General features: G+C 36.8%; 3 protein-coding genes across 4 annotated transcripts; 2 read left to right on the top strand and 1 right to left on the bottom strand.

Moving 5' to 3' along the window:
* Nucleotides 1-707: 707 nt before the first annotated feature.
* LOC106138893 (piggyBac transposable element-derived protein 4) lies at nucleotides 708-6447 on the top strand. Its single transcript, XM_060953001.1, has 4 exons — nucleotides 708-826; nucleotides 1473-1617; nucleotides 2178-2248; nucleotides 2664-6447. The coding sequence occupies exons 2-4, from the start codon at nucleotides 1474-1476 to the stop codon at nucleotides 4666-4668; spliced, it is 2220 nt and encodes a 739-aa protein (XP_060808984.1). The 5' UTR covers nucleotides 708-826; nucleotide 1473; the 3' UTR covers nucleotides 4669-6447.
* Nucleotides 6448-7399: 952 nt separating this feature from the next.
* On the bottom strand, nucleotides 7400-24116 carry LOC106138910 (acidic fibroblast growth factor intracellular-binding protein). The gene is made up of 11 exons (XM_013340207.2): nucleotides 23958-24116; nucleotides 23482-23578; nucleotides 23024-23125; nucleotides 21951-22032; nucleotides 15856-16001; nucleotides 14797-14896; nucleotides 12695-12822; nucleotides 11436-11504; nucleotides 10452-10538; nucleotides 8966-9064; nucleotides 7400-7949 (listed from the first exon to the last, which is right to left on the bottom strand). Exons 1-11 carry the CDS (start codon nucleotides 24040-24042, stop codon nucleotides 7871-7873), a joined length of 1074 nt encoding a protein of 357 aa, XP_013195661.1. The 5' UTR covers nucleotides 24043-24116; the 3' UTR covers nucleotides 7400-7870.
* Nucleotides 16315-21517, top strand: LOC132901734 (uncharacterized). Of its 2 annotated transcripts, XM_013341688.2 has the most exons (3): nucleotides 16315-16615; nucleotides 16902-17253; nucleotides 18075-21517. In XM_013341688.2, the coding sequence occupies exons 2-3, from the start codon at nucleotides 16908-16910 to the stop codon at nucleotides 20180-20182; spliced, it is 2454 nt and encodes an 817-aa protein (XP_013197142.1). In that variant the 5' UTR covers nucleotides 16315-16615; nucleotides 16902-16907; the 3' UTR covers nucleotides 20183-21517. The 2 variants fall into 2 exon arrangements, with proteins under 2 accessions (XP_013197142.1, XP_013197141.1); XM_013341687.2 differs by having other exon boundaries at nucleotides 16315-17253.
* Nucleotides 24117-24513: the final 397 nt, after the last annotated feature.

Below are 24513 nucleotides of genomic sequence, written 5' to 3'. Positions count from 1 at the left end.
CCGTTTTTATTTTTTAAGTACGGAACCCTAAAAATACACATGTGCGTGACCGAAAAGCCATACAGCTTGTATAATTTTTTACAGTTTCCTGAAAAAAATTGTTTCTTTCTAATTTGCCCAATTCGTTTAATTTTTCATTAAGAAATTTTGGTTGTGATTTCGTCTTTAAGGTGGCTTAAACTTCCGTATACCTGTCTATTGCCAAACTGCTTACGATTTTCTATTTGATTTTGATATAAATCTGGATTTTGATATTTAGCTATTTCGCTTTCGCATCACTAGACTCGAAGACATTAAATTGACAATGAGATGACAGAATCTAACATTGACCGACAGCAATATCACTGTTGCCAACTAGACTTTCGTTTCGAAGTCTAGCGCTTATTTAAACTCTCATTTTGAAGTCTAGCGCCAGTTTTGAGCGTCAAAGGCTACGAATAAGTATTATTATTCGTATCTCCCGCTCAATTTTGATCAATACCGCGACTTTATGGGGCATATCGTCTTAAATTTCAGCTCTTGAAAAGATAAGACTGCCACACAGACTACCTTAAGCGGTAGATCTTGGATAACGACTGTATTGTAGTCTAAGGTAAAAAAAAACATAGGTAAAGCACTGAGAGCGATAAGTTGGCAACACAGCATAAAGAGGTTTGATTGTTTGGTCGATTGTGTCATCTGTCATTGTCAATACTGTTATTTTATTAGCCTTTTTATACTATATCTGTGGTTGTGCTTTGCTTGTTTGCTTGCATTTCTAGGTAGTATCGATTGTTTTGTTTGCAAATTTATCGTGTATTTACGATTTTTTTCTTTACCATCAGACGTAAGTGTTAACACTATTTTAACTACAAGCATTCTGCCTGTAAACTTTATATTTTGATTTTGCCTCCTTCCTTCGGGGATGGTATGTCTTTGACAATGATCCTGGATTGGTGAAGTCTTATTTATACACGTAAGGTTTTTACATGAAACGACTCCCGTCTAACCTCTGCAGTAGTATAGGGGAACCCAACACATATTGGATCATGGGTAGTCACTGAAACCATTAAATTAAAACACGGAAAAAATAAGAAATGGACACACAGTAAAAACATTTCAGAAGGTTAATAAAAAAAAATATATTTTTATTTCAAAACTCATTCATTCATGTAAACAGGGTAGACAAAGCAAGCAGTCTTAAAACAGCAACAATAACCTGTTTGGTTTAATGATAGAATTGACATTCAAATTGTGACCGGCTAGCCCTTTAAGAATCCTAAGTTTATAAGCAAAAACTCAACAACTCAAGCTGAATATGGCACGTCAGTCTTTCAAGACCGCTGGCTCTGTCTACCCCGCAAGGGATATAGACATAATCATATGAATGAATAAAAATTCTAAAATTGACAATTTAATTTCAAGAGGTAGTCTCTGCCTACCCCTCCGTGAAAGTGGTCTGATTTTATGTATGTATGTATGTAATTTTGCAGCATGTCAACTTGGTGTCAGAATGAGGATTTTCTGTGCCCTGGTGATTTCCTGGAGTTGTTGTATAAAAGCGAAAATTTAAACGAACGAAAGCAGGAACATGTCTCTAACGAGGCAGAGCATCGCAAGAGATTCCAGCATATTATGGTAAATAATTAATAAGCTTTTGTATGATGAGAAATGAACTTTTTTCAATTTTTTCCTGGGTCTTGGATGTTTATCTTTAATGTTACATATAGTCTCATCTATATCCCATGCGGGGTAGACAGAGCCAACAGTCATCAAAATAATGAAAGGCCATGTTCAGCTGTTTGGCTTAATGATAGATTTTATATTTAAATAGTGACAGGTATATATAAGTATCTATTATCTACATATATTTAATTCCTAATCAATATGCCGTTCCTAATTGTGCCGTGTGGTTCCCGGCACCAATACAAAAAAGAATAGGACCACTCCATCTCTTTCCCATGGATGTCGTAAAAGGCGACTAAGGGATTGGCTTACAAACTTGGATTCTTTCAAGGCAATGAGCTAGCAACCTGTCACTATTTGAATTTAAATTCTTTCATTAAGCCAAATAGCTGAACGTAGCCATTCAGTCTTTTTAAGACTGTTGGCTCTGTCTAACCCGCAAGGGATATAGACGTGACCATATGTATGTATGTATTTTAATTCCTATATTAAATACATATCGTTTATTTCAGGACAAACAAACCGCACAGTCTTCATCATCTCGCGACAGATCTCGGTCACCAATCAACTTCAGCTCAGATTCGTAAGTGTCTATTATATATTATATACATATAAAATTCTCGTGTCACAATGTTCGTTCCCGTAGTCCTCCGAAACGGCTTGACCGATTCTCTTGGGAATAAGAATATGCTGTGTGGTTCACGGCACCGATAAAAGAAAGAATAGGACCACTCCGTGTCTTTCCCATGGATGTCGTGAAAGGCGACTAAGGGATAGGCTTATAAACTTGGGATTCTTCTTGTAGGCGATGGGCTAGCAACCTGTCACTATTTGAATCTCAATTCTATCAGTAAGCCAAACAGCTGAACGTGCCCTATCAGTATTTTCAAGACTGTTGGTTCTGTCTACCCCGCAAGGGATATAGACGTGACTATATGTATGTATGTAATACTCACCTTGTGAAAGTAAGTAAGTAAATAACGACGTAATTCTTACAGCGCACCCGATGGCGCGTTGGGGCGGGATGATCGCGAAAATGACGCTTCAGAGGGCGATGATAGTACATTTATAGCACCTGATGCCCACGCGTTATATGTGTCTCCCGAAACGCATGACAGAAATGCGGGCAGTCAGAGTAAAGTTAGTGAGGGTAGGGGTAGACGAAGGGGTGTTAGGGTTAGAGGTGTGCGCGGTACGAATGCTCGTGGCCGTGGGAATAGGGGTCGCAAAAACCAGTGGGAGGTTGGACATCCGCTGACAGAAATATGGACGAACGATAAGGATGTTCCACGCGAACTGGTCAATTTGGCGTTGGACGTTTTAAAGAGACGCAAGTTAGGATTGCGCGATACTCTAGCATCTGATAGAAATTATCGGGAAAGCGCCAGCGAGAGTGATGACGAGGAATTTGTTGATGCCAATGATGCAGCAGACGGTGTTTTGTCTGATTTTGAATGGTGTCCTATGGATTCGTTTCAAGGGCGTGAAGAGGAGTTTAGGTATGAACGTACTGGTCCGCTTAGTGTGTTCGCGTCGGCGTACGAAGCGTTTCGGACGTTTTGGAACGATGATATTTTGAGTCTCATCGTTAATGAGACAAATAAACATGCCACGACAATTGCGTCCGCCAATTTTCAAACCGAATGGGTGCCGACGAATGATCACGAAATCATGTGTCTCTTCGCTTTCTGGATCATGCTGGGGGTAGTCAGAATGCCGACTATTACCAGCTGTTTCTCTGTCGACCCCCTTCTGAAGACGGAAATTTTCAGTCGTATCTTTACGCGGAGGAGATACGAAATGTTGTGCAGAGCATTGAATTTTATAGAGTCCGAAACGGCTTCGAATAAGCCTAATGTTTCCACTACTACTGATGATACATCAGATCCATTATACAGACTGAGACCGATAATGGCACATTTGAATTATAGTTTCCAAACAAATTATGTTTTAAGCAAAGATATTTGCTTGGATGAAAGTTCGATCGTTCTCGAGGGGAGGTCGACAACAAAACAGCATGTCGAGAGCAAACTCTCCAAGTTGGAAATGAAGACGTACGAGGTCTGCGAAAGTGCCACTGGTTATTTGTGGTCTTTTGCCGTTGACTCGGACAAGCAGCCCGCATCAGAGCCGGACTCTGGCGAAGCTAACAGCACATCCATCGCGAAGAAGCTAATCGGTCCATTACTGAACAAAGGTTACAGAATATTCATGGACAGTTGGCACAATTCGCTGTCATTGGCCAGATATTTGAAGCAAAACGGCACGGATTGCGTCGGTGCTTTGAGACAGAACAGTAAAGAAATCCCAGTGCTGATAAAGAAGGCTCTGCTCAAGAAGGGACAGTTAATCGCGAGACACTCGGGCGATGTCACGGTACTGTCGTGGCGTGACGAAAAGCGTGTTACCATGATGTCGACCTGCCACGGTTCAGCCTGCGGATTACCGACGGTTATATCTCGACCCACTACAAGACAAGTACCGTTCCAACCCCAAGTGGTCTTAGATTACAATAAATCAATGGAGGGCATAGACTTGAAGGACCAAATACTAGACTCCTATCTGATAGAGAAGAAGTGTTGTACGAAATTGTACATGAAGATATTTCAACTACTCATAAATTATTCGATTCACAACTGCCGCATTCTGCTGCAGCTGTCCACGCAGACGCACAAAGATCACTTGGCGTTTCGATTGAAGTTAGTGGATTCGATCCTAACGGCTCACCTTATGAAACGACCACAAAGTCGTCGGTATACAACATCAAGTATAAGAGCCCCGCACGAAACGCCCGGCAGATACGTTGCGTCTGCGCATTGGCCGACTCTACTTGATACGACAGAGAGTGCCGCTGCTAACAAGAGGAAAATATGGAAACGATGCTTTGTGTGCCTGCGCGCGGGCAGGAAAGACCAAAGAACCTCGTATTGTTGTGAGTCCTGTCATGTGCCTCTTTGCGTACACAATTGCTTTAAAGAGTACCATACAGTGGAAATTTTGTAATGGTGCCGTAAATAAATAAAATATATTAATAAATATGACCACTCCGGTCCTATGCTTTCCTATGGATGGCGGAAAAGGCGAATGAGGGGATAGTCTTTTAAACTTGGGATTCTTCTTTTACGTTAGTCGATGGGCTTGTTACGGCAAGAGAGTGTGGAACTCCTGGCATTTAGTGTGTCAGCTTAAACCCCTCAGGTGCGCCCTTTCCGCCATTTTGTGGACATCATGAGATCACAGGGCATTTCACCACAAACCGAACTTGGCCTATCAGTATTTTCAAGATTGTTGGCACTGTCTACCCCGCGAGGGATGAAGACTGTATGTATGTAAGAAAGAGGCGTCAACGTTCCTAAGTCACAGAACTTTCATTTTGAAGTTGGTTAATAATAAGACTGCTTAACTTTTTTTTTTTAATTATGCATTATAATTTATTTTCCTCCACGCTTTAGTTATATTACGGCTGATGATAAAATAATAAGACTGTTTAAATAATATTTTTATTCCATATACCATCATATTTTTGTATAATAAATCGACGATGATGATAAAAATTCGTTAACCTAAACAACAGTTTTTATGTACTATATGCAAAGACGTAGAAAAAAAGGCGTAGGATGTAGTGTGGCTTGAAAAAGAAGTGAGGCATCGCAATGGCGGCATTGTACGCATGCGTGAGTGACAGAGAATTTGATAATCTATGATGTAATGGCGGCCGACTGTCACACTATTGTTGAGAGAGAGTGCGTGAGACTTGTATTTGTCACCGGCAAATAACAAGAACCGCAAGGTTATAGAATAGAATAGAATTTGTTCCGCCGCTTCTTCTACACATGCGCTTTGGAAGCGGTAGTAGTTATAATTAGATTTAAGTTATGTGACGTCAATAAGTGATACCTTGTATCCAATTTTGAAAATAAATCTATTCTATTCTAATATTTATTTGCTTTTGACTCGGGTTTACAAAAGGTGTTAAACAAAAACATATATTTCCTCCCGGTCAGCCATTAATTATAGCATGCTAATTTTTATAAAATTACACATAAAACACTTAAGTCAAATTAATTAATTCTTAATAAAATTATGATAATGTTATGTCAATTTGTTACAATAAATAATAAAAAATACTTCATAGGTACTTGTCAATATTTACATACATACATAAAATCACGCCTCTTTCCCGGAGGGGTAGGCAGATACTACCTCTTTCCACTTGCCACGATCTCTGCATATTTCCTTCGCTTATGAATAAATTATTTTTTTTAATCTAAAATTGAGGAATTCATGGGACTACTACTACGACTATAAACTTTCTAGGGAGTTTATAAACTTTCGTAGGATTCTGTACGAGTAAGTAATTCGTATCGTATCGATTTTTTTTTTAAACTAGACTTATACATTTATTTTTATTCACGTTTAGAATCCTGCGAATGTTTATAAATTTGCTATGAACTTTATGTACTTACGTTTCTGGTTATTTTCCGGTGACACAGATTTACAGTAGGATATTAGTGGTGCTTCATTTTTGTCAGCTAGTTAAACTCCGTCCGCCTTTTCTTCTGCGTTTTGTTATTATTTGTATATTACATATTTGTTTTTCAGTATTACAATTATTGTAAAAAAATGCCCGGTTATAAAAATGTAATGTTGTAAATATGTACCTACTTGAATAATTATTGGTAAGTTTATTATAAGATTCTAAGGTATTTTTTGTATCGAATCTTAAGCATAGAAATAATAAGTTGTTTTAAATAAAAACATAAGCAATTTGTGTTCTTTTTTTTATTTACGGAGCCTGCAACCTTTAAATTGAGTTAAACTTGGTACTTATCACGTTTGTAAGTTGTCTGGGGAATGGCCGATTACTGCCAAATCGAGCCGAATGAAAACTAATCTATACTAATATTATAAAGCTGAAGAGTTTGTTTGTTTGTTTGAACGCGCTTATCTCAGGAACTACTGGTTCGAATTGAAAAATTGAATAGGCGTTGAATAGACCATTTATCCAGGAAGGCTTTAGGCTATATAACATCACGCTGCAACTATAAGGAGCAAAGAAATAATGGAAAATGTGAAAAAAAACGGGGAAAGTTATTCATCCTTGAGGGTTTCATTGATGCCCAAAATAACTATTCCACGCGGATGTAGTCGCGGGTACAGCTAGTATAAAATAAAGACCTTATTGTGAGGACATTAAAATTTAAAATCCAAAAACAAAATGTCTCCTGCTATCTCGTTCAAACTGGTAGGCCAATAGCGGGCTGTTCAGTACGCGGGCTGAAATGCCACAATCAGATTGGCTCAACAATATTTTGGCGCCATACAAACAAAAATGACTGCGCGTTGTAACTTATTCAAAGTGGTAATAACTAAAATTAAACGGCAATGCCGTGTGGTTCCCTTCACCAATACAAAAAAGAATAGGAAAGAAATGGAGTATCTCTTTCCCATGGATGTCGTAAAAGGCGACTAAGGGATAGGCTTATAAACTTGGGATTCTTTTTTAGGCGATGGGCTAGCAACCTGTCACTATTTGAATCTCAATTCTATCATTAAGCCCAATAGCTGAACGTGGCCATTCAGTCTTTTCAAGACTGTTGGCTCTGTCTACCCCGCAAGGGATATAGACGTGACCATATGTATGAATGTATGTATATATTTTTTAATATATAAACTACACTTGTGTAAAATTTATTTGGCAATGAAATAAAACACTGCATTGTCACAACGTTTATTTTATACAAACAATTTGTTTATTTTCTATAATTTAAAATATATTACAGAGGTACACTAAATTGTATCTTATATCTTAGTATAATACTCATATAAATTAGAATTACTATAAATATTGACTAATGCTTATAGACAATTGTTAGTTATTTATGATAAAAAAAATTCCCGAAATGCCCACCGTTAAAATAATGAAAAATAATATATTATTAAGTTTGGTTCCCAGCACTTAAGAAAAGGGGCCAATACATCTCTTTCCCATGGATACATAAAAGGCGACTAAGGGATGGGCTTATAAACTTGGGATTCTTCTTTTAGGCGATGGGCTAGTAACCTGTCACTATTTGAATCTCAATTCTATCATTAAGCCATACAGCTGAACGTGGCCTTTCAGTCCTTTCGGGGTATGAAATGAACGTTCGTTGACACTTGTACCATGACGTAAAAGGCGACTTATGTACTTGGTATTCCTCTTTTAGCAATGATACATTGTAATTAAACACTGACCTATCACACGCATGTACCTTTCCCATACACTTTTAAGATCCGCTTCTCTGAAACAAAGTACAAAAATTTATGTTAACGTCTATATTATTAGCGGGGTAGACAGAGCCAACAATCTTGAAAAGACTAATAGGCCTCGCTCAGTTATATGGCTTTATGATAGAATTGAGATTCAAATAGTGACAGGTTGCTAGCCCATCGCCTAAAAGAAGAATCCCATGTTTATAAGGCTATCCCATAGTCGCCTTTAACGACATCCATGGGAACGAGATGGAGTGGTCCTATTCTTTTTTTTATTGGTGCCGGAAACCACACTCGTTCTTCAGTTATTGAAATAAAGTTATTCCTTAAGTGATTAATATAATTGATTTTTATTTATTGATTTTAATTTATGTATTTGAAATGTTATTTTGCTATATGAATGATATAAATATTTGATTGATTATAAAGTAATTTCTAGTTAAAAAAAAATTTAAGGGTGGACATGGACAACCCTTATCACTGAGGGGTATGAAAAATAGATGTCGGCCGATTCTCAGACCTACTCAATATGCTAACAAAATTTCATGAGAATCGCTCAAGCTGTTTCCGAGGAGTACGAGAACAAACATTGTGACACGAGAATTTTATATATCTATACAAATATCATAAAGCTGAAGAGTTTGTTTGTTTGTTTGAACTCCGCTAATCTCAGGAACTACTAAGTCGAATTGAAAAATTCTTCTTCAATCAAAAAATTCTTCAATTCGAACCAGTAGTTCCTGAGATTAGCGCGTTCAAACAAACAAACAAACTCTTCAGCTTTATAATCTCTCAAATATATAAAACTCTCGTGTCACAATGTTTGTCTCCGTACTCCTCCGAAACGGCTTTACCGATTTTAACCAAATTTTGCATGCATATTCAGTAGGTCTGAGAATCGCCTAACATCTATTTTTCATACCCCTAAGTGTTAAGGGTTGTCCACACTTAACATTTTTTTTAACTAGAAATTACTTAAAAGTGATTTATATGGCAAAACAACGTTTGCCGGGACAGCTAGTATTAGTATAGATATAAGATTTACCTCAGTACATCCATTTGCAACGCGCACTGTTCGTACGCGCATAAAAACTGTGCCAAGTCCGTTTTTGGCCATCCGCCCAGACGTAGAGGTTCAATGCATCTGAAATTAATATTCTGATATAAACATATATACATACAATCACGTCTTTAACCCTTGCGGGGCAGACAGAGCCAAATAGTCTTGAAAAGACTGAAATGCAAAGTTCAGATGTATGGCTTCATGATGGAATTGAGATTCAAATAGTGCCAGGTTGCTAGCCCATCGCCTAAAAGTAGAATCCCGAGTTTTATAGCCTTAGTCGCCTTACACGACATCCATGGAAAAGAGATGGAGCGCTCCTATTCTCTTTTCTATTTGTGCCGTGAACCAATCTACACATGTATTTTGTAATGTAACCCCTCAAGTTGGTCTATGAACAATGGAACCAATCTATGTATTTCTAAACTAGCTGTGCCCGCGACTTCGTCCGCGTGGAATAAGTATTTTGGGCATCATTGAAGCCCTCAAGGATGCATAATTTTCCCCGTTTTTTTTTTTCACATTTTCCATTATTTCTTCGCTCCTAATAGTTACAGCGTGATGTTTTATAGCCTCAGACCTTCCTCGATAAATGGTCTATTCAACACAAAAATAACTTTTTAAATCAAACCAGTAGTTCCTGAGATTAGCGCGTTCAAACAAACAAACAAACAAACTCTTCAGCTTTATAATATTATAGTATATATAGTATAAATGTTGTTATAGGCGATGGGCTAGCAACCTGTCACTATTTGAATCTCAATTCTATCATTAAGCCAAATAGCTGAACGTGGCCATTCAGTCCTTTCAAGACTGTTGGCTCTGTCTACCCCGCAAGGGATATATTTGACGGCCTCTGTGGCTCAGCGGTGTACGCTTGTCTGCGACACCGGAGGTCCCGGGTTCGAATCCCGGTCAGGGCATGATGAGAAAAGAACTTTTTCTGATTGGCCTGGGTCTTGGATGTTTATCTATATAAGTATTTATTATAAAATATAGTATCGTTGAGTTAGTATCTCGTAACACAAGTTTCGAACTTACTTCGAGGCTAACTCAATATTGCAATATCTAAATTGGCTTAGTTTGGGTATAATTGCATGTTAACCGATAAAAAAGTATCTACCCTGGCCTGTCCTTTTACTATTCTGTAACAGAGTTTTTGAAATTTAATACAGTTCTTATATATCCTGTTCTGAGCTTTATTTATTTTAAAAAGATGCGTAATCAGTCGTTTTGAATACTTAAATCAACTCAAAAATAAACATAATTTCTATTTTTAAAAATAACGCTAGTTTTGTCCCTCGTATTTTATGTCTCCTCCCCTGGACATTTTTGGTCCTTTTAAAAATGACGTTAAAGTGCGAAGGTGTAGCAAATTTAAGTCTTGGGGCATTTGTTTCAAAGTGTGTGTGTAATTTGTCCCGTATATATTTATTTATATTTATATAGACGTGAACATAAACGTTACCTCTCAAGTAAATCTATGAACAAGGACCTAAATTCGCGTCCTCTGTGTAGGTTGCAAGCGAGACCGACCAGCGCTCTGGTGTATAACCTGTTAACAAAAAAAAACTAGTTATTTATTATAATTATTAATAATGTTGTCGCTTCATAGTAGAAATTTAAATTAAAAAAAAATTATATTCATTATTATGGGACATTTAACACATCATTTACATAACATATAAAAAAATCGCCTGAATGTGCAGGTTCCCTCACGATGTTTTCCCTCACCGTAAAAGCATCAGTTAGTTATCAAACTAATGTACATAACTTCGTAAATAGTCATTTTTTTTTTATAAATATATACGGGACAAATTACACATATCGAGTTAGCCTCGTAGTAAGTTTGCGACTTGTGTTACGAGACACTAACTCAACGATACTATATCTTATAATAAATACTTAGATAGATAAACATCCAATACCCAGATCAATCAGAGAAAGTTCGTTTCGCATCAAGCCCTGGCCGGGATTCGAACCCGGGACCTCCGGTGTCTCAGACAAGCGTATTACCGCTGCGCCAGAGGCCATCAATCATCAGTCATTGGTAAATGGCCGAAGTGGGACTCGAACCTTGACCGGGTACCTTACAGATTCGACCAGCGACGGTCTTTCAAGTACATTTAAATCTATACTAATATTATAAAGCTGAAGAGTTTGTTTGTTTGAACGCGCTAATCTCAGGAACTAATGGTTCGAATTGAAAAATTATTATATTTTTTGTGTCGAATAGACCATTTATCGAGGAAGGCTTTAGGCTATATAACATCACGCTGCAACTATTAGGAGCGAAAAAATAATGGAGAATGTGAAAAAAAATCGGGGAAAATTATTAATCCTTGAGGGCTTCAATGATGCTCTAATAACTATTCCACCCGGACGAAGTTGCAGGCGCAGCTTGTGTTCAATAATATCTCAAACAAATAAAATAAAAATAAGGTATGCTTACCTGAAATTTAGTTCCAACTCTTGATAAGACTTCTCCAACAGTTTGGGTTTAAGACGCATGCATATCAAACTGTTAACAAATGGAAAATATATAGATTTTACTTTACATATAATCACGTCACTTTCCCATACGGTTTAGACAGAGTCTTGAAAAGACTGAAAGCCACGGTTGAGCATGTATGGCTTAATTTATTTATTATTCACACGCATCAAAACCTGTTGATACATAATACTTACAGACTAATATACGTACACAGACGTAGAAAAAAAGGCGGACGGAGTTTTACAATACGGCAAAATGAAGCAACAATGTGCATTCGTCCACGATTTAGATTTAAGAGATCTATATTTGTAAATTGACGTCCGATTAAAATGCTGCAGTGTAGTTTGTTATAAAAGTTATGCAAACAGAAAACTTACCATTTCGTGAGTTAATCTGTGACGCATCTTTGAGACGTAATGGCTGCCGACTGTCACACAATTGGTGTGAATGTGTGCGTGAGACGTGTATTATACAATGGGCCGTCATACTATTTGTGAATAGAATAGATTTATTTTCAAAATTGGATACAAGGCATCACTTATTGACGTCACATAACTTAAATCTAATTATAACTACTACCGCTTCCAAAGCGCATGTGTAGAAGAAGCGGCGGAACAAACTACACTGCAGCATTTTCATCATGAAATACGCTTGTTGTTGTGACCGAAAGTGGGCAATATATAAGTCCGCCATTGCAAGTGTATTGTTTCTTTTATAACTACATGTTCTTACTATTTTCTTGTTACTGTGTAAAAATTTCTATGCAATAACATACATACATACATAATGATCACGTCTTTATCCCTTACGGGGTAGACAGAGCCAACAGTCTTGAAAAGACTGATAGGCCACGTTCAGCTGTTTGGCTTAATGATAGAATTGAGATCTATGCAATAAAGATATTACAAACAAACAAATTTGTGCCATTACAGTGCCGTGTGGTTCCCGGCACCATTACAAAAAAGAATAGGACCACTCCATCTCTTTCCCACGTATGTCGTAAAAGGCGACTATGGGATAGGCTTATAAACCTGGGATTCCTCTTTTAGGCGATGGGCTAGCAACATGTCACTATTTGAATCTCAATACCATCACAAAGCCAAACAGCTGAGCGTGGCCTATCAGTGTTTTCAAGACTGTTGGCTCTGTCTAACCCGCTAGGGATATAGACGTGATCATATGTATGTAGGTATGTAAACAAACAAACAAACGCTTACTGTTTATGCTCCTTCTCTTTGTCCAGCAAGATTCTCAGTTCCCTCAGCTCCAGCAGGAACTCCCTGTCCATCTCAGTGTCGTAGTACTCCGGCCCAGTACAGCTGTATGTCCAGCTGCCCATTATCGCCTGGAAGATGAGGATATAGTCACGTCTATACCCCTTACGGGGTATACAGAGCCGACAGTCTCAAATACTGAATGGCCACGTTCAGCTGTATGGCCTCATTATTGAGTTGGAAGATGTTGATATAGTCACGTCTATATCCCTTACGGGGTAGACAGAGCCGACAGTCTCGAAGACTGAATGGCCACGTTCAGCTGTATGGCCTCATTATTGAGTTGGAAGATGGGGATATGGTCACGTCTATATCCCTTACGGGGTAGACAGAGCCGACAGCGAAGACTGAATGGCTACGTTCAACTGTATGGCCTCATTATGGAGTTGAGATTTAAATAGTGACAGATTGGTAACCTATCCTAGCTTACGAGAGGAATCCCAAGATTATAAGCTTATTCCTTAGTTGTCTTTTACTACATCCATGGGAAAGATATGTTGTAGTTTAGTAGTTCTATTCTAAAGTGCTGGAAACCACGTGGCTGCTAGTAATGAAATAAATACTAATATTTTAGCTAGCAAACTGTCACTATTTGAATCTCATTTCGTGATATCGACGTGACTATATGTATTATTGTTATTACTTGGGATTCTTTTTTTTAGGCGATAGGCTAGCAACCTGTCACTATTTGAATCTCAATTCTATCATTAAGCCAAATAGCTGAACGTGGTCATTCAGTCTTTTCAAGACTGTTGGCTCTGTCTACCCCGCAAGGGATATAGACGTGATTATATGTATGTATGTTATTACTAGCTGCTTTTCGCGGCTTCGCACTCGTGTAAAATTTTCAAAAATCTATGTTATTTCTAAAGGTCTATTCTATCTGTGGACCGAATTTCACCAAAATCTTGCAGTAGTTTTTAAGTTTTTTCGTTACGAACATACAAAAATACAAATGTTTTCTCTTAATTGTTAGTGTGTATAAGTTTGACAGTCTCTGTGGATTATATTAGATCTATCATTAGATTTAATTGAGATTAAAATAGTGACAGGTTGCTAGCCCATCGCTTTAAAGAGGAATCCCAAGTTCACAAGCCCATCCCTTAGTCTATTCCATGAAATTTTTACTACATCCAAGAGAACGAGACGAAGTAGTAATATTCCTTTTATTTATTGGTGCCGGGAACCACACGGCACATCGTACGTCATAGATTATCTCATTTTCTATACACAATGCCACAATGACGATGCTACAAGCCACATTGCGTCTTCTTTTTGACGTGACAACGTCTTATAATACGATTGAGCCGGCTGCACGCACGATAACAAATGACGTCATGCGGCGTTACCTCGCTCTGAGGCGTTCCATGTAAAGCTTGAAGTGCAAGCGAGAGCGCGGAACGAGCGACAAAGAGGCACAATCGGCCTTCGCGTTCGGCAGCGTTCGACATCCGTCTCTCTCCTACTCGAGTGGAAGTAAAAATTTTCTTTTGAAAAATACTACCATTCTTGATCAAATTAAGGACAGGGTCAGGTCAAGTTTAAACGAAACCAGCGAGCTTGCATGAAGATGATTATGAATGTGGATGAAGAGAAGAAAGTGTGCAGAGATCGTGGCAAGTGGAAAGAGGTAGTCTCTGCCTACCCCTCCGGGAAAGGGGCGTGATTTTCTGTAATGTGTATTTTCTTAAGACGTTGTCACGTTCAACTATCGTCGTCAGTGAACCGACTTTACAGACAGCTGATTTTTTTTTCTATGTGTACATATGCCGTGTGGTTCCCGGCACCAGTACAAAAAAGAATAGGACCACTCCATCTCTTTCCCATGGATGTCGTAAAAGGCGATTAAGGGATAGGCATACAAACTAGGGATTCTTTTTTAGGCGATGGGCTAGCAACCTGTCACTATTTGAATCTCAATTCTATCATAAAGCCAAATAGCTGAACGTGGCCATTCAGTCTCTTCAAGACTGTTGGCTCTGTCTACCCCGCAAGGGCTAAAGACGTGACCATATGTATGTATGTGTGTTGCTTCGTGAACTCACCTGAGCGCAATGATAGAAGTCGTTGAAGGACAAATATTGAAGCTTACGCTTTGCCGTCTCGAAACGCATGCACGCGATGAAAACAACGGCGCCGTATTTTCTAGACAAAAAAAAGCAAAAGAAATTGATTTGATTTCAGCTGAGCGATCTCGACAACTCTGTACTTGATCTTGATACTAGAAAAATAATTTATTTTTCAGACATTTATTTACATGTTTAGTTTTTTATTTCTTTTTGTAGTATTGGTCTTCAATAAAGCGTGTGACGTAGTTTTTGAGGGTTTTTTAAATGTGGAAATGATGACGTTTATTTTAAATAAAAATAAGCTCAAACGGCTCAGAAGCATGGGTATAGTCTATGTTTTAAAGGATGCAGTTGTTTTAAATGTCACCCTGTATAGATATATGGATAGATAAAACTCTTTATTGCACCATAAGAGTAAGACATACAAAACAGCACAAAACAGACAGAGATGGTACAAAGGCGGACTTATCGCTAATGCAATCTCTTCCAGTCAACCTTTGGGTGGAAGGAAACCAAACAGGAGATCGGCGTTGGCGCAGAGCTAGATAAAAAATTAGCTTTAGTTTTAATTTGATTTAATTAGCAACCTGTCACTATTTGAATTGAAGACGTAATGGCGGCCGCCTGTCACACCATTGGTTAGAGTGTGTGCGTGAGGCGTGTACATATATATATATACAGCGGGCCGACATATTATTAATGCTTTATTTTTCCGTAAAGTAAAACTATTGTATATGCTGCAGTGTAGTTTGTTCCGCCTCTTCTTCTACACACGCGCTTCGGAAGCGGCAGTAATTATTATTAAATTTAAGTTATGTGCCGTCAATAAGTGATACCTTGTATCCAATTTAGAAAATAAATCTATTCTACTCTATTCTTATGTGACGTCAATAAGTGAAACCTTGTATCCAATTTTGAATATAAATCTATTCTATTCTTATGTGACGTCAATAAGTGATACCTTGTATCCAATTCTGAAAATAAATCTATTCTATTCTACTGTCTACCCCGCACGTGACGTAATTATATACTCACTTAGCGAGCGCTTCGGACAGCAAGAAAGTGCTTCGTATATTGGCGACGACGTTCCCCGGCATCTCTTCGACAGTTTTGAACACACGCCTCACATTGTCAAACTGTCTGCGGCAGCATCGCAACGGAGCTCCAGAACGCTCGGCCACCTGATAATAAATAGATAAATAGACAGACAGATAATAAGATAAATAGATTAACAGATAGATAGATAGACAGATAGATAAATAGATAGAGAGTTAGTAAGTTAGATAGATAATTAGATAGACAGTAAGATAAATAAATAAATATATACCGGACAAATTGCACACATTGAATTAGTCTTCGAAGTAAGCTCGAAACCTGTGTAACGAGATACTAACTCAACTACTCGTATACTATATTAAATCATCTTCTGGCCGGGATACAACTCCAAACCTCCGGTATCACAGACACGCTGCGCCACAAATAATAAAAATACATACATACTTAAGGTGAGTGCGGCCAAAACCGTCCGCGGGTCAATACCGGCTAAGTAAGATCGCGGCCAAACTAACATATTTATGCTAATTCTAGCCCGGTCAATAAATCAGCACTGTTTTATTTGTTCGAACTGTGTTCGACAGATGGCGTTATACCGTCCGCTTTTGGAGTAATCTTTGTTGAAAGTTTAGTCGTTTCTAGAACTCGATGCACGAGTGTGAAATGGTAACGAAAAAATTTAGATTAAATAGTGAATTTAACTATTAAAGAGTTTAGGTGATGTCAAAACGCATTGTTAAAGGTAAGTACTTATGTTATACTCTGTTGCTTTTAATTAAAACTCACTTGTTTTTGAGTTATTCAAAGGAAAAAATGTATAACCTAAAAAATGGATAGTGGGAAAAATCGTACAAAATTAACGGGGCAAAATCGTTATATGGCGATTCTGCCCCTTATCAGACGTCGTCAATATTTTTGATCTACTATTATTATTTTTTTTCAAGACATTCAGTATTACGGTATTATTCATGTATACAGATATCATATCTTTTTTTTTCTTATTTCATAACAAGTGTTTTTTTCTACAGATCAATATGGTGCGAAATTATAAAAGAAAAACAGATAGGGGATCGTACAAGAAAGAAGACTTACAAGCAGCAGTACATGCTGTTAGAAATGGCTCATTAACTGGGTACAAAGCTGCTCAAATTTATAACATTCCAAGGACCACAATAATGGACCACGTCCACAGAAAAAGGCTCTCTAATACTCTTGGAAAAAGACCTACGTTATCACCGGACATAGAGAATAACATAGCAAGTTGTCTCCATATTATGGAAAAATATGGCTTTGGCCTGACCAGGGCTGAAATTTCCGATTTGGTGGCGGAATATGTCACCAAAAACAATATACAAACTTGTTTCAAAAATGGAAAGCCAGGTAAACTATTCTTAATTTTGTTTTGAGATATTTGTTTTATCTTTATTATATACTAGTTTTTCTCACGAAATTTGTTTCGCTTTAAAAAGCCTGTCTTATTCCAGACCATAATTTAATCTGTTCCAAATTTATTCCCGATCCTTCAGCCGTTTTGAGGTGATATACTATATCAATGGAACAGACGTATACACACATATACACAAACCCATTCACAAAGTTTTGCATTTATATCATTGGTAAGATAAATACGTTAATGTGAACGGCATCGCACTCCATTTCAAAGTTTTGAAACGGTGCTTGAAATTAATTTTCAATTGAGCATAACTTATTTTTACCTTACCCGAATTCGACGAAAGAAAGTTTTGACAATACTCCTAATTATATGAAATTCACCTGTTAAAGCCGCGTTTAAGTCCGTTGAGTAGTTTCGAAGTTATGACCTACCAGACACACATACAAACATTCCAAAAATTGTTTTATTGCTCTGCTACTCTTCTTTGATCACCCTTCATCAGTTTTTTGGAAAATTATTTAATGTACATACACGGTATTTTTACTGTCTTATTATATATATTGAGTAGTATACCATCGCTAATATGTTACTCTTATGTTTAAGCTATATTATCATAACTTTCATTTAAATCCTTTCTGTAGTTTTGCGTGAAAGAGTAAAAAACATAGACTAACATACTTTCGCATTTATAATATCGGTAAGGATTTTGTATGCGAATAATGACACAAGCTTTGTCTTATATATTTATTTAATTTAAATAAATGATAATGTCAAATGTGAAAAATTTATGTTTCTGTGTTCATTGCAGGAAAGGATTGGATAGCTGGTTTTCGAGAAAGAAATAATCTGTCAATTAAAAAACCACAGCCTGTGGAATACGCGCGTAAAGTAGCAGCTGATCCTTTCGTGTTGAGCGAGTATTACGAATTGTTAAATAAAACAATTAAAACTTTAGGTTTACAAGATAAACCAGGAGCTATTTGGAATGTGGATGAAACCAACTTTTCCAAGGATCCCCTTAAATCGAAAATCGTTGGTGTCAAAGGTCATGCTGCTACAAGGACGATATCTACACCAGGTAAAGACAATACCACAGTTTTACTAGGAGCTAGCGCTGCAGGGGACAAAATCCCACCCTTAATCATCTTTAAAGGCAAATATGTCTGGGACGAATGGACTTCGCCAAATGCATATCCTAGGACCACTTATGCTGCCACCAAAAATGGATGGATGGAGAGTGACGTTTTCGAAGCTTTTTTTAAAAAATCTTTTTTACCGAGTATAGGCGTTGAGCGCCCCGTATTGTTAATTTATGATGGCCACGCAACCCACGTTGGTTTGAACATTATTGAAGCGGCAAGGGATGCAAATGTTACCATCTTAAAACTTCCGCCCCATACAAGCCATATACTCCAACCATTAGACATTTCAGTCATGAAGTCCTTCAAAGATCGTTGGGATAAAGTTCTTGTGAAGTGGCAGAGATTAAATATAGGCGTACAATTGCCAAAAAAAGAGTTTTCACGTATTATTGGAGAAGTATGGGCCGGCATAGAGCCACAAATACTTATGAATGGTTTTCGTAAAGCCGGGATATACCCTTTTAATCCTACAGCAGTTGATAAATCAAAGTTAGATCCTATGAAATTGGCCCGATTTCAAGAACAGAGTTCTGCGTTAGCACCAAAAAAATATGAACCACAAAACTTAATATCAATAGTATTGACATTGATGAACAAAAACATTACACAAACTCCTAATAGGCGGCTTGAAATTGTACAGGAATGTAATTCTATAAGCACTACCAATACCAAGGAACAAGCTGCGATAAAAAAGCCAAACATCCCATTTGAAGAGTTATTACTGGAAAAAATTAAGCGTAGTGACACCTCAACAAAAGTAAAGCGAAGTAGAGTTGCAACAGGTGCAGAGGTTATCACTCACGATGATGTGTTAACATTGAAAAGAGAAAAGCAAATAAAAGAAAACATTAAATTAGAAAAGAATAAAAAACATATATCTAACAATGTGTGCTTGTTAACTCAACTATCAAAAAATAGTGCTGAAAGGCAACCATTTTCGGGGAAACAAAATCTGCCTGCCTGTTTACAAAATCAAACGCCTGATGCCCGTAAAATAATAGTTACATCAAACATCGTGCTTAAAAAAGCTGGAGCAGTTGATTACTCTTCGACAAAACCTGGCCCATCAGGCATCCACAAAAAAAAGACAAGGACAAATAAATATGCAGCATCTTTCATGATTAAGGGTAAAGACAATAGTAAGAAGAAAAGTGGCAAAGAGAACAGCAAACTATATTATAGAAATAAACCTACAAAGAGTTATGAAACAGAATCTACCAGTTCAACGACCAGTGTATCTGGAATTATGAGTTGTCACAGCGACTCCGATATATTGAATTTCGAATCAGATGATGATCTAAATGATATTGATGGACTTTCATTGGCAGATAACGAAAACAGAAAAAGTGAAGAAGAAAACACTGAAAAAGAAAATACTGAAATAGAAAGAACTCATACTGTAAACACTAACAATGATCACGATGCTATTGAACCTCCAACCGATAAAAATGAGAATGTAAAGGTGGGTGAAATTTCTTCAGGAAACTATACAGTGAAAGACTATGTTTTAGTCCGTTACTATGGGAAGAAATGGATTTATTATGTAGGAGTAATAGAATCTATAGATGCTTGTGACAAAACAAACATAATCTATTCAATTAAGTTTTTCAAAACGGTAAAAAAACCAAAGCTTCTCTTCAAATTTCCTAAAAAAAATGATCGTGATGAAGTAACAATTCTGTCGATAGTAAAAAAAGTGGAATTATTTCAAGATGCGGACAACAACAATGAATACTTCCTAAGTAATTTAGATGACGCAGTGTACTTTCTTTAGTAACGTCATATTTCAAGTCGAAAATGTTACATATTATACAACATTTAATTCAAGTAAAAACCTTATTTTTGATTGTTATTTGTTAACTTGTTTTAAAACTGTGAACTGTTTATTGCGGATATCATTTATAAGTAGTCTACAATTTGTTGAGTTTAGGTATTAATGGTATTAAAAATACCTGTCGACAGACTTTTTAGTAGTATAGTACATAAAAATACATTACACTGATTATATTATATAAGTTAGAAGTATATCCTTTAATTCTGTTTTTTTTTCGTACCAAATATTACAACTGAAAGACTGATTACTGAATACTAAGTACGTAATATTTGAACATTTACTGTTTGAGATATATGTAAACATAATATAAGTGTCACGGCCAATTTATAAGTTACAGATATTTTTATGAACAAGTCCTACTTTTGAAATTTAAATACAATAACTTTACTATGTTTTTGAGACTGAAGTTTTTTCACATTTCTTAGAGTTATATTTGTGTTTTGTTTATCTTTAATTTCAATCATAGTTGCAAAAATATATAATATAATAACTTTACAGCTGTGATTCATCTTCTGATACAGTTTCATACTTTATTTTAAGCAAAAAATTTTTTGAAACCTGAATAATCGCAATAAAAAGTTTTGTATTTCAATGTGTAAGTCACATTAAGAACTGATCATATGTTCAATGATCAAGTGATCAAACCGTTTTCTTCCATGATATGATTATAACGACGCAGAATACTAAAAAATATATCATTTAATTCTGTTTTTTTTTTCGTACCAAATATTACAACTGAAAGACTGATTACTGAATACTAAGTACGTAATATTTGAACATTTATTGTTTGAGATATATGTAAAGATAATATAAGTGTTGATTTCTGCAAGAGTTGTTTTATTTTGATTGCCTTGTGTAAAATGGCAATGAAATTATTCATATAAAAAATCTTAAAAAAGGTTGTTTACTTCTGATGGTAGGAATATGACGGATTAGCCCCAAAAAAATAATTTGGCTTGTAAAAGTCGATTTAACTATTATTTCTAGAACTGTAAGGCAGAAACTCGCTTGGCATTCGCATGTGACTGTCAAGCATGGGTTTATTTTTAAAATAACCATTTATAAATGACAGAAATTGATGCTGGACGATTTAGCCCCAAGTCAGCGGGGAAAACCGTCTATCGACATATTTTTTTAAAACGTAATTTAACTAAGTAAGAGGCATATTTATAGTATTAATATAGAACAATCCAAATAGTCAATAAAATTCTAAATCGATTACGTTAATCAAATCTGAAATATCTAGATAAGAACACAAGTTACGGTCTGTCAAAATGAACTTGCAAAAAAATATGACGGTTTAGCCCTCATCGACCTTACATAATATATACACATCTATATCCCTTGCGGGGTAGACAGAGCCAACAGTCTTGAAAAGCCTGAATGGCCACATTCAGCTTTTAAGCCTAATGATTGAATTGAGATTCAACAAACAGACATACATGAGACATACCTATAATAGACACGTCTATTGAAAAGAGTGATAGTGATAGTCGAGCCCTAGGTATAGCTTTATGATGGAATTGAGATTCAAATAGTGACAGGTCGCTAGCCCATCTCCTAAATGAAGAATCCCAAGTAAATTATCCTATCCCTTAGTCACCTTTTACTACATCCGTGAGAAGGAGTGGACCTATTCTTTTTTTTTATTGATGCCGGGAACCACACGGCAGTTTTTAGTGACAATAAATAAATACTAGATACTCACTTCATCCAAATCTTTCCTATGCCTAGAAGATAATTTTCTACCCAAAAGTTCCCTTATCACAGCGTCGTCTAGTTCGTAATATCTGAAAAAAGAAACATTGTGTTGTGAAGTCAAGTCTGCCTGGGTACAGTATGACCAGTTTCTTTTTTTAAATTATAATCCATTCTAATATTATAAAGCTGAAGAGTTTGTTTGTTTGCGCTAATCTCAGGAACTGCTGGTTCGAATTGAAAAATTCTTTTTGCGTTATATAGACCAATTGCCGAGGAGGGCTTTAGGCTGTATAACATCACCAAACTATAAGGAGCAAAGAAATAATGGTAAATGTGAAAAAAATTATAAAACAAAATAATGGAAAAAGGAAAATTATTCATCCTTCAATAATGCTCATAATAACTATTGCACGTGGACAAAGTCGCGGGCACAGCAAACGGGATAAGTGCCGTGTGGTTACCGGCACCAATACAAAAAAGAATAGGGCAACTCCATCTCATCCTTTTTTTAGGCGATAGGCTAGCAACCTGTCGCTATTTGAATCTCCATTCTATCATCAAGCCAACAGCTGAATGTGGCTTATCAGTAATGAATAATCCCAAGTAGCAATAATCCAATAAGCCTTTCCCACAGTCGCCTTTTACGATTTCCATGGAAAAGTGATCGAGTGATTCTATTCTTTTTTTTTTATATTTGTGTAGACAACCTTCTTGCTAGACGCCATAGCAATGGTTGCCATGGTTTTGTTAGTGAGATATGTCAAAAAATATTTTTTATTGTTACATGTTCTTATATATCATAAGAACATGTAACAATAAAAAATATTTTTTATTACGTTGAATAATATAGACATTTTATACTGATTATTTTCTCCTCTTTTCTCCTTCTTTCTTCCGTAGGAGTAAATAACTTTCATAACTATACTTCCTACATTTGTAACCGCACACTTAGAAATTAGGTATTCTTCCTCCTGGCTTTAGTCCCGTTGCATCCTCACCACTCTGGAGGGGAGCCCAGAGTAAGCCCTTGACCATGGATCCTGGAAATGGGTGTACAATTAGACATTAGGTATCACTCACTTCTCAATCAGCATATGTTTAGTGGCCTCGTCAATTTGAAAGATCATCTGCTCGGACAGCTTTGATGGCACCGTCAGGAGTCGCTCCAGCAGCGCGAAGGTCCTGTAATTATTAAGACAATGCTGTCACTAAACCATTAGGACAATACCAATTTTGAAAATAAGAAGATATAGACGTACCTGAGTGCCGTGTGGTTCCCGGCACAAATACAAAACAAAAAAGAATAAGACCATATCTTTTTCCATTGATGTCGTAAAAGGCGACTAAGGGATAGGCTTATAAAATTGCAATCCTTTTTTTTTAGGCGATGGGCTAGCAACCTGTCACTATTTGGATCTCAATTCCATCATTAAGCCGAGCAGCTGAACGTGGCCATTCGGTCTTTTCTGGACTATTGGCTCTGTCTACCTCGTAAGGGATATAGACGTGACTATATGTATGTATGTATGTAGACGTACCTGTAGTGATCCAAAACATCGCTGGCTATCAGCTCCACTGTAGCTCCGGTCTGCTTCGCCACGGAACGCTGGTGTAATGTCGAGACGGCTTCACTGGCTACAATAGACCGACATTTATTTAAGGCAGAAATTCAACAATAGTTATTAGAAAATGTTTTTTTTTTTCTTGCATACATACATATTGTCACGTCTATATCCCTTGCGGGGTAGACAGAGAGAGCAATCACAAAAAGACTGATAGGCCACGTTCAGCTGTATGGCTTTAAGAGAAGAATCTCTAGTTTATTTTAGCCTACTCCTTAGTCGCCTTTTAAGACTTCAAATAGGTGCCGTGTAGTTGGTAATTTCCCTACGTCTTGTGTAGGTCCAATAGTCTTATTAGATTTCAAAAATAAGTATTATTTAACTATGAACTTTATATACTTTTATGTAAACACTAGTATCTTATAACTATAAAATTATATGTAAACACTAACAGGAGCATCCTTCTATCCACAGCTGGTATATTTCAGGATCAATGAGAGTATAATTACTAACGAAAACATCAACTTCTGTGTACATATTTGCAAATATTTCGATAATTTTTGTTGCCTTATATTTTATCACCCACAACTAAAAATAAATAGGTACTGACATTTGTAACTGAAATGACAAGACAAAAACAATTTGACTTTGACATATACTTGAATTAAAGTTTTTTTTCTATTGCAGGCGCTGATTTTACTTCTATTGTTGTGATTGCAGTAATTTGTCCCTGCTCTGTACCAAATGCCGTGGTAAAGGCGGACCCCGGGCTCCTCTCCTAATAGATAAAGATGACAGAATGATAATGACTCCTGTTTTAATTGATAAGCATAAAAATATAAAAGTCTACAATACCCCTAGTTTAGCTGGCTATTAGTGTTGGAGGAAAATTGAGATTCAAATGACCCATGACCTAAAATTAGGATCACAAGTGTACCCCATCCCTTAGTCGCCTTTTACGAAATCCATGGGAAGGAGATGGAGTTTGGTCCAATTCTTTTTTCTATT

Source organism: Amyelois transitella, chromosome 30 (genome assembly GCF_032362555.1).
Source record: "Amyelois transitella isolate CPQ chromosome 30, ilAmyTran1.1, whole genome shotgun sequence".
Classification (NCBI taxonomy): Eukaryota; Metazoa; Arthropoda; class Insecta; order Lepidoptera; family Pyralidae; genus Amyelois; species Amyelois transitella.
The sequence above is the reverse complement of the archived record's forward strand: the minus strand, read 5'-3'. Positions and strand labels throughout refer to the sequence as shown.

Coding starts and splice junctions, on each gene's coding strand:
- LOC132901734 (XM_013341687.2), top strand. CDS start 16,842: ATGTATACAGATATCATATCTTTTTTTTTCTTATTTCATAACAAGTGT. Junction 17,254..18,074: donor TTTCAAAAATGGAAAGCCAG/GTAAACTATTCT, acceptor TGTTCATTGCAG/GAAAGGATTGGATAGCTGGT.
- LOC106138893 (XM_060953001.1), top strand. CDS start 1,474: ATGTCAACTTGGTGTCAGAATGAGGATTTTCTGTGCCCTGGTGATTTC. Junction 1,618..2,177: donor AGAGATTCCAGCATATTATG/GTAAATAATTAA, acceptor CGTTTATTTCAG/GACAAACAAACCGCACAGTC. Junction 2,249..2,663: donor ATCAACTTCAGCTCAGATTC/GTAAGTGTCTAT, acceptor TAATTCTTACAG/CGCACCCGATGGCGCGTTGG.
- LOC106138910 (XM_013340207.2), bottom strand. CDS start 24,042: ATGTACACAGAAGTTGATGTTTTCGTTAGTAATTATACTCTCATTGAT. Junction 23,126..23,481: donor GATGTTTTGGATCACTACAG/GTACGTCTACAT, acceptor TAATAATTACAG/GACCTTCGCGCTGCTGGAGC. Junction 10,539..11,435: donor GAGTTGGAACTAAATTTCAG/GTAAGCATACCT, acceptor TTTTGTTAACAG/GTTATACACCAGAGCGCTGG.